Consider the following 17,587-nt stretch of genomic DNA (forward strand, 5'->3'; position numbering starts at 1 on the left):
ATCATCCGTCCTTCTACACTGCGTCGCAAATGCCGTTGGAGAACGGGGGGCATGTGGAGGGAAAGGGGTGGGAGGACATCAGCCAGTTTAATTCCCCCGCACTACCCCACCACAGTCCATCGGACGTCACGCAGCGCTCGGTACTTGCGCAGTGGCACTAGAAGAGTCCGGCGCCGCGGGAACCAACCCAAGACCCCTTGTTTTTCTTTTCATGGATCAAGTGGCGTTTGTGGTGGTGGTTGCTGTGGCCGGGTAACTTCAGATGGCGCCGTGCCGAGAAACTCAGACCGCTGGGGGGCTGATGGGAGCGTGGCGTCGGGGACGGACATTTGGTCGAGGAAGTCGCGTCGTTGCCCGGGTTCCCGAACACGCCGAGGAAGGTATTATTTGTTTGAATTTGCGGCAGCTGCAAGCTCTCCCATCGGCTGTGACAAACAGCGTCAGGAGATGTTTGTAAGTTTGCGCGAGTGGAATTGCCGGCCATTGTTCCCGGGCGAGGACACCGTGTGTATCAGAGCTTCCTCATCTCATCCACAGCTTGGGAGCTGTCATATGTGTGGCCATAGCTTCGGGATCAAAAAGTAGCCTCCGATGTGAGATGCGACACACAAGGTTTGGCCTGTGGCTGCTTGGGATCGGCTTCTTAAACATTTCGATGTGATGGTGGTTTTACGGATTTACGGGTTTACAAGCGCGTGGATGGAGATGGAATGACCGTCTGCCGAGGAGGCAGTTGGAACGTAGCTAAAGAAGCATAAAACAAGTCGCCTGGCTCTTCAATACTGTGAAAGGCCCCCTTAAACCAATTCCTGGCTCGGTGCATATTGGAAATGGCTTTTTTAGAGTAGATGTATCGTGCCCGGCGTTCTTACAATACCGCCCTCCATCTCCGGATTAACGGGGCGGAGGTGGGGCCGGTCCCGGGCCGCGGCACGAGAACACCGCCGAACATGCAAAATTGCCACGGGGTAATCTGCCGAGAAATCTATCCATATCGCGCTGTGTTCTGGTACACCCTACCCCAAGCATTTGTCAGTACCTCCAGCATGATCATCGCACTCGCACAACATCATCTCCACTTGCCCGTTTCGGCACAGTGCCGGTCGAATCCGCTGGGGCCGGGACACACGGAAGACTACCCCAGCCCCGCGTTTCTGAATCTCCCCAGGTCTTGCTGGAGTAGCCCAGAAAACAAAGTTGTAAGCTGCAAAGTGGCTCCGCGGACAGCTGTGTTTGATGAAAGCCACAATTACAAGCACTCCAGTCTAACTCCTTCGATGCGGGGAACTAGGACAGGTTTCCATCGATTCAAGTCAGACGTATTCTTTTTCTGAAGGCCAAGAGGCAATGCCGTCAGCTCAACTATGGAGTCTCTGCATGTCCTAGTGAGGGTCTTTGGTCGACAAGCAGAATCTCTGCTCCTCCAATTGGGTCGCAGCTCCCGTTTGCTGACCACCTTCATGCAAAGTACCTAGATCATCGAAAGACAGCACATTGCCAAGTTCGAGAAATGGCTTTTGGGATGACAGCTTAACGGTACGAATGCCTCCTTCGAGGAAACACGCACCATCGCAGGATTCACGACAGTGAGAAATCAACGCTGACTGGCAGACAACCCCATGGTTGATCCAAAGCTATACAGCAATGCGATCGGCCAGGAGGTTAGCGATGGTGGTCAGCCCAAGATCGCAGTCCACCTACATAACCTAGCACAGCTCACCTCCAGCCATTTTCCTCAATTGAATCGCGACAACCATCGCCAACCCAACACACAATGATCGACTTCACCCTTTCCGACTCACAGCGCACAGCCCGCACCAACGCGGCAGCCTTCGCCTCCCAACTCCTCCACAACGCCTACGCCTCCTACACCAAACTCCCCAACGACGGCGTCACCCGCTTCCTCTCCACCAAACCCCTCTTCGAGACCGCCGTCCGCGCCGGCGTGATCAAGTCCCTCGTGCCCCCGCACCTCGGCGGCACGGGCGGCACGCTCCTTGAGTCGGCGCTCGTCACGGAGGAGCTCTTCGCCGTGGAGCCCGGCATCGCACTCAATCTCCTGACGGACAGTTTGGGGCTCATGCCGCTGATCTTCTCGTCCGCCGATGAGTCCCTGAAAAAGGAGCTCGTGGCGCCGTTCCTGGCGGCCGAGGGGGCCCCGTTGGCAGCGTTTCAGTGGTCTGAGCCCGGCGGCACGGCGAACTTCTTCGAGAAGGGAGGTAGGGGCGCGCAGACGGTGGCGCGGCGCCGGGGTGATGGGTGGGTTGTCAATGGCGAGAAGATCTGGGCGGGGAATTGCACGGGGTGAGATGGGCGCGGGGCGGATGTGCAGACTGTTTTCTGCCGGGACGGCGATGGTGATAGCGGCGATCTGGTGAGTTCGGCGATGCTGCTTGCGATCCCGCGCGCCGTATTAGACGAGAACGACGAGGGTGCGTTCCGGGTGGTGAAGTACATCGAGACACCGGGGTTTACGGCGCACTGCGGCCCGCACGTCGCCTTCACTGACCTGCGCGTGCCGGAGAAGTACGTGGTCGCGAAGGGCGCTGAAGCGGTGCGGATTGTCGAGATGGCGTTCGCGGCGACGGGGGCGATGGTCGGAGCCATGGGCGCCGGCATCATGCGCACGGCGTTCCGGTCCGCGTTGCGCTTTGCCAAGGAGAACGATCAGGGCGGGAGCGTCAAGGTACTCGAGAGGCAGTCTGCGGCGGACCTGTTGGTCTCGCTGAAGACGAAGATTGACACGGCGCGGCTGATTAGTTGGAAAGCTGCGCACGCGGTGGATAATGGCGAAAAGGACGCGGTGGAGCTGTGCTCGCAGGCGAAGATCTACGGGTCCGAGGTGGCGGTTGAGGGCGTTGCGGAGGCGATGAGGGTCATTGGGATGTGAGTTTGTCCTGTGGACGTCTCTTTCAATGGAAGTGCTAATGAGAATGCAGAGCGTCTTGGTCGGACGAGTATGCATTTGCCAGGCTTGTGCAAGAGGCGGCCGTGTTGCCCGTCTTTGACGGCGGCAACCAGGGCGTCAGAAGGAGGGTTGTGCAGAAGGCGATGTTGGCGGACGACTACGATCCATTTGGCGACCTCTAAGAGGCACTCGGTCGGACTTGGGATACCACAAGGTGTGAGTGCCAGGGATTCACACCCAAAGGAAGAGTTTACGGGCGTGATCTTGTCGGGAATTGGGCATCGAACAGGGTCAATATCTTGAATTTGTCTCTGATGATGATGGAATGAGAGCACTGCGCTCCATAGTCTACCAATTCAATCTCCTTAGCAAGTCCGCCTTTCAGTGGACACCCATCTGGCGTTGTGGCAGAGTGGTCTAATGCGCAAGACTAGAAATCTTGTTCCTTCGGGAGCGTCTGTTCGAATCAGGCCAACGTCGATATCTTTTGCCTTTTGCCGTCCATTCCCTTTGTAAATGTTCATACTGTCTCTGTGCCAATGGTCTCGAAATGATATTTTGTCCCGGGGTTCATTCCGCCAAGTTCTTCGTCTGATCTAGTTGTTTCGTTTGCTTCCCGTGCGGCCTGCCCGCCGAGAGTTTTCGATGCGCGGCCCGGGGGTCAAATCACCGCTGTAATCCCGCAGGACCCCGCCGTTGGAGCCAATGCGCTAGCTGCCCCGGGCAGTGACGAAAAAAACCGCCCGCCGCAATTTATCGCTCTGCCCCTCCAAACAATAATTCCCGTCAGCATCTACAACCCACCCAGCCTCGATAACGACGATAACCCCGACTCTCATTCTGCGTCCACGACATCACCCACGCCAATCCAACGCACCTCGCATCTTCCCACAAACAAGACGTCCCACCGAGGGCGCTCCCTCCACACAATGCCTAAAAAGCTCTCCAAAACCCCGCAAGGAGGCAGCACATCCACCCTCGGCAACGGCACGCCCTCCACCTCGACCACCGCCTCGCTCTCCCTCCCGCGCATCCTCACCGACGACCTGCCGCTGCCCAAGCTCATCGTCTTCGACCTCGACTACACCCTCTGGCCCTTCTGGGTCGACACCCACGTCTCGGGCCCGCTCAAGGCCAACGCCGCGCACTCCGCCGCGACGGACCGCCACGGCGAGTCCTTCGCCTTCTACCAGGACGTCCCGCGCATCCTGTACACCCTGCCGCTGGCGGGCGTGAAGCTCGCGGTGGCGTCGAGGACCAGCGCGCCGGAGCTGGCGCGGGATATGCTGAAGCTGCTGCACGTGCCGCCGCCGAGCGCGGAGGAGGGCGGGAGCGGGAAGAAGGAGAAGGCAAGGAAGGCGCTGGAGTTTTTCGACGGGGGTTTGGAGATTTATCCGAGTAGTAAGATCCGGCACTTTGAGGCGATTTTCCGCAAGACGGGGATCCCGTTTACGGAGATGCTGTTTTTCGATGACGAGAGCAGGAATCGGGATACGGAGAGCTTGGGGGTGACGATGCATTTGGTCAGGGACGGGACGAGTTGGGCGGAGATTGAGAAGGGCGTGGCGGAGTGGAGGAAGAGGAGGGGGTATACGGGTTAAGCATCGGTCTTCATGCATCATGAACGAGTGGCGGCGAGAGTGATAGAGATTAAATTGGCGAGGATAAACAGTACATAGAGGCGTTGGGGGCGGTAAGGTTTCGGGCATCCCAGTTCCACGGACGCGGGGAGGGTTTGCCAGACGTATGACGGGACGGGACGATACGACCACACCAAGATCTGATCTCAGGGTTCCTCTGGCTTTAGATGAGATGACGCGACGTCTTTCTTGATACCATGCACTTCTAGAGATGAAATCAAACAATGTTTTTGGTATTTCAGAACTAAAACTCCAGCCCATGTTGTTGCTCCGTCGTCCGACGACTGACCAAAGCCAGATGTAAATTAATAGGACCATCGAACCCTCGGGGGTATATATATGATAAAAACCGTTTCCCAAACCACACCCAAAATCATTCGCCCTCTGCCGCATATGCATCCCCCTCTTTTCTATATTCTACTCGGAATTCGTCTATGCCAGGCCCACGGGCGCCGTCGTGCTGCCGTTGGTGTGCTTCTCCATAATCTCCTTGGTCTCGGAGATGGACAGCTTCGACAGCTCGTCCTCGCCATTCGTCGTCGCGGCCTCGGGCTCGGCAATCTTGACAGGCTCGGTCTGGGTGCCCTCCGTCACGGCGCCGTCCTTCTCATCAACCGGCAAGGTCGTGGTCGTCTCCACCGCGACACCGTTCGTCTTGGCCGGCGGCCACGTGCGCGGCACCGAGGCAATGAGCTCCTCCTGCTCCTTGCCGTTGACGCAGCCGATGCCGAAGCACTCGACGCGGGCGCCGTCGGCCGTCTCGCGCCAGACGGCGGGGCGGCCCGTGAAGGCCTTGTGGCCGTTCTCCCAGCGCACGACGCCCTCCCACGCGGGGTCGACGGTGGGCTGGTCGCCCCAGGAGAACTCGAGCTGGCCGCCGTACTTCTTGGGGATGTTGCGCGGCTCGACGAACTGCTCGAGCGTCGGGAGGACCTCGTGTGGGCTGAGGATGAAGATCTTGGAGACGGTGATGGGGTCGAACCAGCGCTTGACCCAGCCCCAGACGGTGGAGAAGAAGACGGGCGCGCCGATGATGAAGATGCCTGCGTGACGTCAATGACTGCGCGCGCGCACGAGGGTTTAAGGGAAAAGCAAGAGGGTGAAAACTCACGGTCAAGAGTCTCGGGGTAGTGCGCCGTCGCAATCTGGCTGGCGGCCTGCATGTGGCTCTTGAGGTTCCAGAACTGCTTCAGGCTGACGCCCGAGATGTCGACAATGTTTGTGCTCAGGGTGATGGGGGTGTCGTTGAAGTCGCGGTCCTGCAGCTGCGTCGAGAAGGGCTGGTTGAAGCGGGTGAGGTTCTCGTACAGCGCAAACAGGCGCAGCAGGCCCTGCGGGGTCTTGCCGTCCCACTTGGCCTTGCTGAAGGTCTCCTTGCCGGACTTCTCGTAGGCGGCGATGGCCTTGGTGTCGAGGTGCTTGATCTCAAAGAGGTACAGCGGGATGCCGCGGCGGTCGCGGCGGCCGGTCCATTGCGGGTACAGGCGGCGGCTCTGCTCGTAGGCGTCGAGCTCGATGGTGTGGTAGAGGGTGTCGATGTCGCTGCCGGCGCGCCACTCCTCCGTGTCCTTGAACTGCGTGAGGGCGTCTGCGGGGACCCAGCTGCGGGCTCTGAGGTATCGCCTATTGGAGGGGGAAACCAGTCAGCTTTGGTATGTCCCGGGACATCCGGCGCAGAGAGAAAAATCGAGAGAGGGAAAAACGTGTGTAAAGCGGCTCACAGAAGTGTTTGGTCGTCGTGGGACGCAGGCGGGCCTGGCTTGTACAGCCCCTTCTCCTCGACCAGCTTCTTGAAGGCGACGAGCTGCGCCTCTTCGTGCTCGTTGAGGTGCCCCAGATGGCCGCGCGGGTAGCCGTGTTCGGCGACGACAGTCGAGGCGTGGGATTTCACCTTGGAGGCGGGGTCGGAAGTCGCGGTATCGGCCATATTTTTTTTTTGGTGTGTGTGGTTTTATCGTGCTCTTTTTTTTTTGGTTTGTCCTTTATCGAGATGTGATGTCGGATCTGTGTCGGCGGTGTGCGATAGGCAGGTTTCTCTTTGGGGAAACAAAAGGTCGTATTTCCTCCGTCAGCCGGCGTCAGCAAGCAGCGCAAGGTGTGCGAGGTCGCTCTGGAAAAGATCGGGGGCGGCGGCGGCCTTGAAGCGGACTGCGGACTTTGACATGGTGGGCGGGCAGGCGGGCGTTGGCGGGACGGACGGGATCTTGTTGGGTCCCATTCCCTCCCTCTTGCAGTGAAGCGCAGGTGCAGGTGCAGGTGCAGGTGTGGAAATTTGATGTGTAATCGGCGTGGGAGAGAGATCCATGGATCCCGCTATGCCGTTCCCGTTGAAGTCGCGAGGAGATGACTGGGTTCCTTGTGACCGAACCCCTGTCGCCTGTCAGTCAGCGGCAGCCTTTATCACCACCCGTGCCGTCCGGGGTCATTCGCCCGAACAGCCCGACGCAGCTGCCCAATCAATGACGGCGAGAAAGCGTCCTTACGTCATACAACTCGGCCGACATTCATCCACCTCGAACTTTTATTCTGTTTTTCCGCGATCCTGAACTGAATCTTGGGAATAGCTTCAACCTTCCCTTCCATCAGGATCTTGATACATATAATAATCCCGTCCTGCACCACAACGCCTCCACATGCATCTCGTCTCAACCATCAATCTCACCTGCAGCAGTGAAGCGCGCATGCCCGCCCGGCGCGACGCCACTGCATCCTTCCGCGTATCATCCCGCCAATGGGAACACAAGTAGTGGAAACATCGCGTGCGAGTCATTGTGGAGCCTCACTGTTCAAACACAACCCGCAATGGACAGCACACACGGCTTATGAGAAACCAAACATCCGGTCGACCACTCTGCAGGCGAGTCTGAAGTCGCGTGTGCAAACTGCCTCAGGGTTTCCCTGTGATTCTTCACGTTGAACCAAACACACCGCCCAGTTTCCCCCCTCGAAAAGTAATGAATCCCACGCGTGCAATGTGGAGGTATTTCATGCGCCTGGAGGCTTTATCCCGACTTTGCGGCTGCTTCCACATGGCCTCCTCGCCAATGACGTGTCGCGAATGGGAATCCACATGGCTCATTCGGGCAGGCTAGTGCGAGCTTCTCGAGTCGTGGCCTGCGTTTGGGGTTGATACAGCTACTTCACGGTCTTGATCTTGCTTCAAGAACTGCATGGGAAAGTTGAACGATTGAAATGTGATTTAAACAACTTCTGCTGGGCCATGCGACATTCAAATGACAGAGCCATGCTTCGCAATGGCTCGAACATTTGCTTACTTTTCACATCTCTGAGCAGCTTTCAGCTAGCCATTCCTCGCGTAAGTCGTCCAGCCGCAATATTGCTTCCGGAAGACTCTCCTTGTCAACAAAATCCAGCCTGCTAGCATGGCCATCAATGATTCCGGAAGCTTCATCTTCCCCCCTCAAAGTCACCAAGGGCTTCTTAAGCAACTTTCGGCGGACATGCTGCTTCAACGCCGTCTTTAGCGGCCTCAAAGATTCCTCCGTGTCATTCAATATCAACTCCAGCTCACGTCCTGCACCCATCTCGAGTCCAGCCAACTCTATCCCCCGCGCAGCCATCTCGCATGTGTTGAAGGCTTCGAAGGTAGCAAGTGGCCATTCCAAGCAGCTCCGACCCTCCAACAAGTCCATCATCCAGAGGGCCCGATCGATGAAGGATGTGTCCGCCGAAAAGAGACAACTCCAATGCAGCTTTTTCAGGAAGAACTCTGCGGGCGTCAGAGGCCCCTGCCAAGACCACACTCTGTTCGTATTGATACCGTGCTCCATGAGAAATTCGACCTTGGCGCGGAATAAGCTAGGAACTTCCTCGTCCAAAGCGTTCCGCCAGACTTGACCGACGTACTGATCGTTCATCTCGGCATTGATGTTTGCTCCTGCGGCGAGGAGAAACTCCATCATCTCCATCGAGTGGGCATCTGCGTTTGCAGCTTCGATGAGCGCGATGTCGAGCTCTCTGCGGTATCCATCGAAGGAGAGTGTAGGATATTCCATATGCCTCCGTGAAACATCAATCCTCATTCGCGCCAGGATCTTCATCATCGTCCGTTTCTTCCACCTCCAATACTCAGCTTCCGACGTATACGGCTTGGTGGGTCTGTACCAAAAGGCGAGGTGGTAGCGGCTGCGAGCGGCGAGGGCGAGGGATCCGAGGTGCCCGTGAGAATCGCTGATCCGTATTGCAACTTCTTCACTGCGTAATTCTGGCCTTGAGCCAGCACTGTAGATGATCTCCGCACCTGCTTTGAGGAGGGTGTCGGCAATCCTGAAGCTGCCAGCTCTCAACGCTTCTACAAGATGTGCGCTCAGGTCCCGAGGCGTGATGGCCCATTTCGGTGTTGACCGAAGCGCCAATATCTGCGTCAGAGTATCCGAACGGTCACGCTCCACGGCCCATTTCATTGGATCTGCACCTCCGAATGAAGTACGGTAGAGAGCGCAGTTGGCGATGCGTGCTAGGCCGCGACATGTGCGAGCCAGGCGGCTGATGGTGGTAGCGTCGTCCGCTGCGCTCAAGATTCCCGTAATCAGCTCGTGCGGTAAGTCTCCCAACAAGTTTGTCGAACTTTTTGCTTCTATTTGAGCATCTTCAACACCTGCGTCGTTCGGGTCAAACATGTCAACAGCTTGTACTCCAACGCTATGATTGAGAAACACGGTTGTCTGGGAGGTTCAAGTACGAGGGATGTCTCTTGCGGATCTTGGGGGATTCTCTTGAATCGACTGTCTTCATTGAAATAAATCGCAGTGAGATTCAATGTCCTTGACGAAAGTGGCAACCGCCAATATTTGAATTCTCGAACCAATTTGTTTGTTTCCCTACTTGTTCTTGGCGCCAATTGCGAGGGCTCTTTGAGTTGCGACGGCTGAATCACCAAGCCTTTACCAGGAATACTGTTATGTTCAACACGTCAATGAATCAAAGCCCCAGCACCGAATGATAATTTCAATGAGCCCTGGCTTTGCCGCCTTCCCAAGGTCTTAATCAACGCACATCACCAGACAAAACTGCATGCCATTTTTCTCACAACACATGAGAACCGCCATACAAACAGCTGCACGATATGCCAAATTTGAAACTAGGAATGAAAACTTAGAGTCCGTATCTTCTCACGGCTACACTATTTTGCAGGAAACACCAGCCTCCAGGAGAATCGCTCGAAGCTCAGTAACCGTCCTCCCGCCATCGCATCCGTCCTCCTCTTCGTCACTATCGTACTCCCAGTCGGAACCGTGCTGGTCGACGCCCTCTCTAAACGGATTATTCTCGTCGACATAAGTGCCCCAACACGGCCCCGGATGATCGGTATCGCACTCCCAGCCCGATAACCAGACCTCTTTGAGGTTGGGATAGGTCCCCGCTTCAACTGCGCCCGCCAGCCACTCAATCTCTTGGCGGCATTCGTCATCTCTAGGGTAGCCGTGAATTTCGAGGGACCTCAGACTTGTTGGTAACATGTGCAGGGTGCATTCTTCATCCCACCCCATCTCCGCCGCTGAGATCCCGAGTTCCTCGAGGCTGGTGAAGGCTGCAACCGAGCCAACGCAAAGGCCATCTTCTTGCCCCTCGGCCCCGAAGTTTATGTCGAGCTTTCGAAGGGTACCAGCGTGCATCAAAAGGGCCGCCATGGTTTCGTTCGGGGCGTGGCCTGTGTCCGGCGAGAATGTGAACTCCCGCAACCCACGACAGGACCTGACGACGTTGGCGATCGCCGCTTCACTCACGTCGGCGTCCGTGAGCTCCAGCGACGTGAACCCACTCCAGTCTAAGTCTTCGTCATGACCGAGGCGAGCACGCCAGACTTGGAGCTTCTTGAGGTTGGGGGCAAGCCGGAGCAGCGGGTTCATGCGGGCCATGGACTCGCCGGTGGTCGAGTGGCACCGGAAACGGTCCAAGAGCTCCAGGCGGGCGGACGTCTCTCCTGGGCTGGGCATGCATTTGAAGAAGTCACCGCCGACGAAGAGGTCGAGCGCTCTGACATTCCGGGCCATGAGGACTATCAGCGCCGTGATGAAGCTGAGGTTGTTGAACGCTGTGTGCCACGGCTGTAGGTCGGAGACATCCCCTGGAGCTTGAAACCATGGATGCGACAGTTGGAAGCCGAATTCCTGCAGAACCTGCGACACAAACGCGATGTCGTCCTCGTCGATCACTTGAGGGCCGAAGGGCAGGTCATCGCCGGAGAAGTAGAGCGTGTGGACGTGGCCTGCGAGCTCGGGTCGATTGTGCCAGAGCCGGATGAGGCCGATCAGCTGCCGCGTCGTCGGGTGGCCCTGACGCCGGGGCTGCGTCAGGCAGAGGTGTCTCCAGATGAGCGGTTCAGCGGCGTCGCGAAGGACCCGACACGTTTGTGAAGCCGCTTTCAAAGTCGCCAAGTCGGCAGCGTTCGGCTCGAACAGGGGAAGGACCAAGTAAGCGACATGGTGGTTGATGTTTAGGAAATTCGAGAGAATCTTCTGCAGCAGCTCTGCGGGGAGTTGAATCAATCTGGCCATGGCCGGTTGATATGCTGGGATATAGTCTGCAAAGCGTCTGTGGTTGAAATAAAGGCGCCGGAGCAATGAAGCTTAAGTAGACAGTTCAAATAGCGGAGCTCGGACTCGATTAGCACTGACTGCCTAATCCGATTTGTGATTTTTTAGATTGCAATGCTGTGTCGACGACGCTAGTCCCAGTTGCGAGCGGCACAGCTAGGCAACAGGTCCTCTCTACCTAATCTGGTTGGGACTTTTGACTCCAACTGTGATTGTTCAACCGGAACGCCTGCCACGCCCAACTCACTGCTCATCATCACCCCTCTCTGCTAGAGTGTGTGTACCAACAAGGCTGGCGGAACTCGAAAGACAAGCTATATAAGATCGTACCAATCGCATCTGTCATTTCGGTAAAAAGTCTTAGAGGTCGGCAAGATGCCCCGGCAGCTACCCCATTTTCTAAGAGATAGCCTATTTTTCCTGTGCTAAAGCGCCTAATTTTCCTGTAGTAACGTGCTCTACCTTGCTGTTGTTGTCGCTGCTATTATCGTCGTCGCCGTCGTTATCATATTATCACTCCTTCTGCTACCGTCTTCAGTAGAAATAATTAACTAATTACACAGGTAATGTAGCCACGCAGACATAGGAAAATTAGGCGGTCTCCTTTATAATTAGGAGTACAAGACTTCACATTGGGTCAGCGCCGCCTGATCACAGACCATTGGCACCAAAAGCAGGGATGAGAGCTTCCATGAGGATTTGCGAGAATCTTTTCAATTCAGGTATTATTGATTATCAGACAAAACGAAAAGTCCCGTTTCCACCTAGTCGAACGTCCCCAAAACAGAGTCCATTAAGCCGGAGTCATTGTCTTAAGCCTTGGGGGGGTTGGGGTTGGGAGCGGGAGTCGCAGCCTTGGGGTCGGGGACGTTGGGGCAGGTGGCGGCGTCCTTGGCGTCGGTGCAGTCGCGGCGGATCAGCTTGGCGCCGTTGTAGACGTCCTCGCAGCTGCAGTCAGAGCAGTCGTGCCAGTAGCACTGGTTGTTGTCGTAGTAGCAGGCAATGCCATCCTCAGAGACGCAGAGCTTCTGTTGTGGCAGACTTGTCAGCAAATCTGGACGATGTGAAATCGAGACTGTGTGTAACTTACGCGAGCGAAGAGGTTGGAAGCCTCGTTGGAAGACTCGAGGGGAGCGGCGAAGACGGCGCCGAAGAGGGCGACGGCGGAGAAGATAACGGCAGACTTCATTTTGAATGTGGTAAAAGAGTGGTTGTTGGTTGTGAAAGAGTGTGGTGGTTTGTGAGTTGGTAGCGAATGAGTGACTGTTGACTGAGTTGTTTGAGTTGATGAGGAAAGAAATCGTCTAAAGGAGGAGAATCTTCGCCTGCTTTATAGAAACTTGACCTCCATATGGTCTCTCTTCTTGTGACGTTGTTCTCTCCTCCCACCTTATGCCGTTGCCCACATCGCCAACCTTACCCGTGCTGTAAACCTGAGCATCTACGGGGACGATGACTTTTGGGAAATCATCTCCGGATGGAACACTGACACACAGACCCGGAACACAGCCCGCGAGGAGCCCGGCAGGGCTGTGCTAGCCCACGATCCCCGCATTTGCAGCCAAAGGTTGTGGGCTCACTATGGACTACGGAATAATATGCATATCAATGTAGTGCCAAGCTTTGTTGTAAAGGACGCTAATTAGATTACTGTCCAGGAACCGACAACCTCTGATTCGTCATCGCGGCCCGATCGAGGTTGCATGTAGTGCTAGTTTGACAACTCAGATGATTGTTGACTGATGTGTAAAAATGCCCATCGCCTTCGGCCCTTCGGGTAGATTCTCCCACATTCCCGTGCCGAGACTAGGTTGATGTCTATCGGGAAGCCTAAAATAACAGAAGTTGTGGAGTTGTGGGTTAGCGCATGAATCGTCCGACCTTTTTAGTGGTTTGCGGGGAGCGCAGAGGCGGAACATAGGGGTTTCCAGTTTCATATGTTGCTTGACAGGAAAATAGTCAGTGAACACAGCATTTTCTTTTAATGTGTTCATCTAATTGTTGAATAGGCTGGTTGAAATTAAACTGATCAAAGGTTTCAAAACAACTTGAAGAGGTGATAATTCAACACCAGGTGATCGAAAGGCGACGAGGAAGACCGCGCCATGTTGGTTCGGGACTCGGAATGGCCCCACTCCAGCCATCGGCATCTTCCTTCCAAAGGCGCAGATCCAAATTTCGGGCAGGTCCACAACCGATTCGACTTGCGATTCATGTCATCATAGATGATAGGTAGGAAGTTAAGTTGAGATGGGATGTCACTGGCGACAGAGCCGCAAGCGAATTCGGCATAATGCTGACGGGACGACCTTAACGTCGGATGAACATGCTTAACTTCCCCTTTCCGGAGGTGCCGTGCCCGAGCTCCATCAACTCCTGTTCCGGATTAAACAGCCACCCCCTAAAACATCTCCAGGCTGACTTACGGCTTAGGGGCCGGCTACCGGAACTCCTAATCCCTAACCGCCACATTACGGGATAAACACAAGGCAACTTATCCGAATTGCTGACTTAACTCTATGCTAGTGGACTACTCCGTAAACTCTACTTGTAAAGCTACCACCTGCCTACTCTGGCCTTTTGGTAGCTCGGATGATGACTCTAAGTGAGAGTCAACTCGGGACGAAGTTCCTCTAAACCTACTTACTCTCTAGTCTGATCACGATATCCGTATTCCACCTCATGGCTTGTTCCGACTGGAGCTCGACTAGAATGACATCGTATGATGGCTTAACGGTATGTTCCGCATCAGAACATTGAAGCAACCGCACACTTATGTGGGTCAAGAATCTACCCAGAGTCACTTAATTGGGATCATTGCCTTTTGGCCGGACCGCTAAACTCAGACTGCCGTTACTGCCGTGTTGGCAAAAGACATGCTAGGCGTCAAACTGCCAGATTGCCGGACGTTTCTTGGGAATTTCGGACGTTTTTTTGGGAATATGTGGGGAGCCCATGAGCAAGTTCTTGACATACTGGTGGCCTTGCAACCTTGTTTTTAAAAATTCAAATACAAGCTGGCAGTTGCGCATCAAATGCACAGCCGCTCGTCCGAGCCATTAGCGGTAATAAGGTCGGCGCATCCAAAATTGTGGGACGCTCCATACCGAGAATTACTACGTGCGGCATAAGGCCCTAATCTGCCACATTCTCATATTTTTTGACCCCTTGAGGGCTCTACTTCAGAAGCATAGATATAGCGTATATACTGCTACTAAGTTAATATTAACTAAAAATATCAAAGTGACTGTAAATAATAAATATCTTATTAACCCCTTATACTTAAGTAAATATAGAATTACTAATATATAGCTCTAGCTACCTAAATTTACTAATTTTAATATTAAATACTTAGATCCTATATTTTTTAAATATATTTTTATATATTAGAGTAATCTATAAAATAAACTATAATTTTAAGTATTTTAACGATAATAAGAGCCCCCTTAGTATATAGGAGATAATGCTTAATAAGATCTAAGTAGCTAAGTTTTCCCCTCTTAATTTAGAGGATAAGGGACCTCCTATTAATAAACTTTTATCTCTATTAATATTTAGCTAATTTAGCTTTAGTTAGTTAACTTAATAAAATTAAATAAGTAAAAAGATATATTAAATACTAGCTTTTTATAATAGGTTTTTACACTTTACTCTTAAGTATTAATAAAGTAGTATTATTATAAAGATAGTAATACTAGAGAAGCTAATAAGTATTATTTTACTTATTTTAGTAATAAAGTTCCTAAGAGACCTCTTCTCTATTAAAGCTCTTATTAGTAAATATAGAGCTATTTATACTTTATTTAAAAAAGTTAAAGCGTTAATAAGACTTTCTAGCGTTAAGTATAATAATAAATTAGATAAAATCTTAATAACCTAAGAGTGTTAGTATAACTAATATATTATATACTTAAGCTATTAATAAGTAAAGTAATATAGTTTACTTAGTATAGAGATATTTTTAGAGTTAATCTAGCTATTAGAGTTAGTAACTAATAAGAATATTATAGAAGTAAGAGATATACTCTTTTACTAACCTACTATATATAAGGAGGTAAGTAAGCTTATAAACTAGTTAGTAGGAGTATTAATAACTAAAGTAGTAGTATACTTACCCTTCTTATAAGCTACTATAGTATTAAGTATAATACTACTTATTACTATATAAATACTTATTATAACATTAAATAATTATAGCTATAAGCAGATAAGTTAATAATAGGATTTAGATAAGATTAAAGTAGTAAATAGTAATATTAATATTTAGCTAATTTTAGAAAACATTATAGCTATACTACTAATAAGGAAGAGGAAAGATAGTTATATATTAATAGCAGACTATATAAATAAATATATAAAGTAGATTTTTACTAATAGGTGCTATTAATACCCTATTAGCTCTAATAATATTTAGAAAGTAATTAATATATATTAGACCTCACTTAAAGTTAACTTTAAGTTAGAAGGAGTTATTAATATTTTAAACTTCTTCTTAATAGTAATAATAAAGGTAGTAGTATTTAATAGCTTATAAAAGAAGGATAATAAACTATTATTCTTATAGAGTAATAATATTAGTTAGGTTAATCTTAATAGTAAGGTTTTTATACCTATAGAGTGAGGAAGAAAGTTATAGAGGTTAATATTAAAGTAAGGTTAAGAGGGGTAATAAAGTTAAAGTTAATATTAATATTAAGAGGGTTAGAAGGTACTAAATAAGCTAAATATTTACTTATTAAAGGTAACTACTATTAAGTACTATAAAATACTAAATTAATTAACTATATAATAATCTACTTTAATTTTTACTACTATAACTTATCCTTCTACTTCTTAAGATATTATTAATATACCTCTTATAGCTATATAGTAAGATTAAAGTAGATTTTATATTTAGGTCTCTTACTTACTTATAATCTCACTTAATTTTTAGCCCTCTTAAGAGCTTCTACTTACTACGCGTTAATAATATATAAGCTATTAGATTTCACTAAAAAGTTCTATACTACTATTATAGTATATATAATATTAACCTAAGTTATAAAGTTATATTTAGCTATATTCTTACTCCTTATAATCTTAAATTTTCGCTTTACTAAGCTAAAAACCCTCTTAATAATACTCCTTAGCTTTATATAGGTGAGGTTATATAACTCTTTTCTTAACTATAGCTTTATATTTAACTTAAAGTAGTTATAGAGGTAGTATTTCTACTTAATAAATAGCATAATAATACTAATATTACTTTTACTAAAATTAGTATTAATAAGATAAAATTAACTTATCTCTACTTTAAATAATCTTATAAAGGTATAACTAAGTAGGGTTTTATTATTTATACTACCCTCTATACTAATAAGTATATATAAGAAGGTATAGTTAAACTTCACTATAGTAAAGATATTCTATAAGATATTACTCTTCTAATTAAAAAACCTCTTCTACTAATTAGCTAATATATAGATAGGGATTAATATCTTATTAATAGTACTAATATACCTATTAAAGATAGTATTCTTAGCGTTAAGCTTAATATCTAATAAGATATATAATTCTAATAGTAGAGTTACTACTTCTTTATAAAAGCTAATAAGGGCGTTAATTATAATATAAAAGCTTCTTAATACTATACTCTATAATACTTTAAATTAATAAGTAATATTACGCTAAGGCTCTCTAAATACTAAGATATATAGTATAATTAATAACTTATACTTAACTAATTAGTATTAAATATTATTAATATTATACTAATATAGCTAGTATACTAATAAGTTAAATATTTACTTTAATAGTTAGAAGATATCCTTAAACTTAATATTAGATTTAATAAGTAAAGCTTTAGTAATTTAAATAGCTTTAGTAGCTCCTCTAAGATAGATTATAATTTACTTAAATATTACTAAATTAACTTTATTATTATTATTATTATTAATAATATTATTAAAGGTAATAGTAATAAAAATAGCTACTTATACTTTATTAAAGCTATTATTTATTACTAATTTAAGGAGCTTATAAATATCTATCTTAAGCTTACTATATTCTATAGTAAATAAAAAATTAACCTCTATTTAAAGTCTCTATATTAATAAACTTATTAAGTATTTTATAATAAAGAATATCCCTCTCTAGTATCCTCACTAACTTCTCTATTACTACTATAATTTTAAGATCTTATTCTATAAAGCTAATACTACTTTTTTCGTTCTATAACTTTATAAATAGAAAGCTAAGTAATTAAACTTCTCTAAGTAGTAAAAGTATTAATCCTACTACTTAGTAGCTAATTTTTAGTATAGTATAATAGCTAGAGGGATCTAAGCGTCTATATATATTATTTTAGCTTCTTCTTAAGTTATATAGTAAAAAACAGGCTTAAAATAGAATAGCGTAGTAAAAAACAGCATTTTTGCTTATTTTATATAGCTATAGCGAAGGCGCTAGAAACATAAGAATATGGCAGATCAGGGCCTAAACAA

At 49.1% G+C, this 17,587-nt stretch overlaps 6 protein-coding genes across 6 annotated transcripts; 2 read left to right on the plus strand and 4 right to left on the minus strand.

The window, feature by feature from the left end:
* Nucleotides 1–1,774: 1,774 nt before the first annotated feature.
* CGCS363_v008629 (Nitroalkane oxidase) lies at nucleotides 1,775–3,090 on the plus strand (the record flags this gene model as incomplete). The annotated part of the gene is made up of 3 exons (XM_036640478.1): nucleotides 1,775–2,304; nucleotides 2,365–2,886; nucleotides 2,940–3,090. 3 exons carry the CDS (start codon nucleotides 1,775–1,777, stop codon nucleotides 3,088–3,090), a joined length of 1,203 nt encoding a protein of 400 aa, XP_036494164.1.
* Nucleotides 3,091–3,837: 747 nt separating this feature from the next.
* On the plus strand, nucleotides 3,838–4,509 carry CGCS363_v008630 (putative magnesium-dependent phosphatase; the record flags this gene model as incomplete). The annotated part of the gene is made up of 1 exon (XM_036640479.1): nucleotides 3,838–4,509. The coding sequence occupies one exon, from the start codon at nucleotides 3,838–3,840 to the stop codon at nucleotides 4,507–4,509; it is 672 nt and encodes a 223-aa protein (XP_036494367.1).
* A 471-nt stretch (nucleotides 4,510–4,980) lies between these two features.
* Nucleotides 4,981–6,475, minus strand: SEC14 (SEC14 cytosolic factor; the record flags this gene model as incomplete). Its single annotated transcript, XM_036640480.1, has 3 exons — nucleotides 4,981–5,591; nucleotides 5,660–6,171; nucleotides 6,270–6,475. 3 exons carry the CDS (start codon nucleotides 6,473–6,475, stop codon nucleotides 4,981–4,983), a joined length of 1,329 nt encoding a protein of 442 aa, XP_036494913.1.
* Nucleotides 6,476–7,826: 1,351 nt separating this feature from the next.
* On the minus strand, nucleotides 7,827–9,188 carry CGCS363_v008632 (uncharacterized protein; the record flags this gene model as incomplete). Its single annotated transcript, XM_036640481.1, has 1 exon — nucleotides 7,827–9,188. The coding sequence occupies one exon, from the start codon at nucleotides 9,186–9,188 to the stop codon at nucleotides 7,827–7,829; it is 1,362 nt and encodes a 453-aa protein (XP_036494849.1).
* Nucleotides 9,189–9,686: 498 nt separating this feature from the next.
* CGCS363_v008633 (uncharacterized protein) lies at nucleotides 9,687–11,066 on the minus strand (the record flags this gene model as incomplete). The annotated part of the gene is made up of 1 exon (XM_036640482.1): nucleotides 9,687–11,066. One exon carries the CDS (start codon nucleotides 11,064–11,066, stop codon nucleotides 9,687–9,689), a length of 1,380 nt encoding a protein of 459 aa, XP_036494845.1.
* Nucleotides 11,067–11,917: 851 nt separating this feature from the next.
* On the minus strand, nucleotides 11,918–12,294 carry CGCS363_v008634 (uncharacterized protein; the record flags this gene model as incomplete). Its single annotated transcript, XM_036640483.1, has 2 exons — nucleotides 11,918–12,133; nucleotides 12,196–12,294. The coding sequence occupies 2 exons, from the start codon at nucleotides 12,292–12,294 to the stop codon at nucleotides 11,918–11,920; spliced, it is 315 nt and encodes a 104-aa protein (XP_036494837.1).
* Between the last annotated feature and the right edge of the window lie 5,293 nt (nucleotides 12,295–17,587).

The sequence above is a fragment of the Colletotrichum siamense genome (assembly GCF_013390195.1).
Source record: "Colletotrichum siamense strain Cg363 chromosome Unknown KSG_Cg363_contig05, whole genome shotgun sequence".
In the NCBI taxonomy this organism is placed as follows: domain Eukaryota; kingdom Fungi; phylum Ascomycota; class Sordariomycetes; order Glomerellales; family Glomerellaceae; genus Colletotrichum; species Colletotrichum siamense.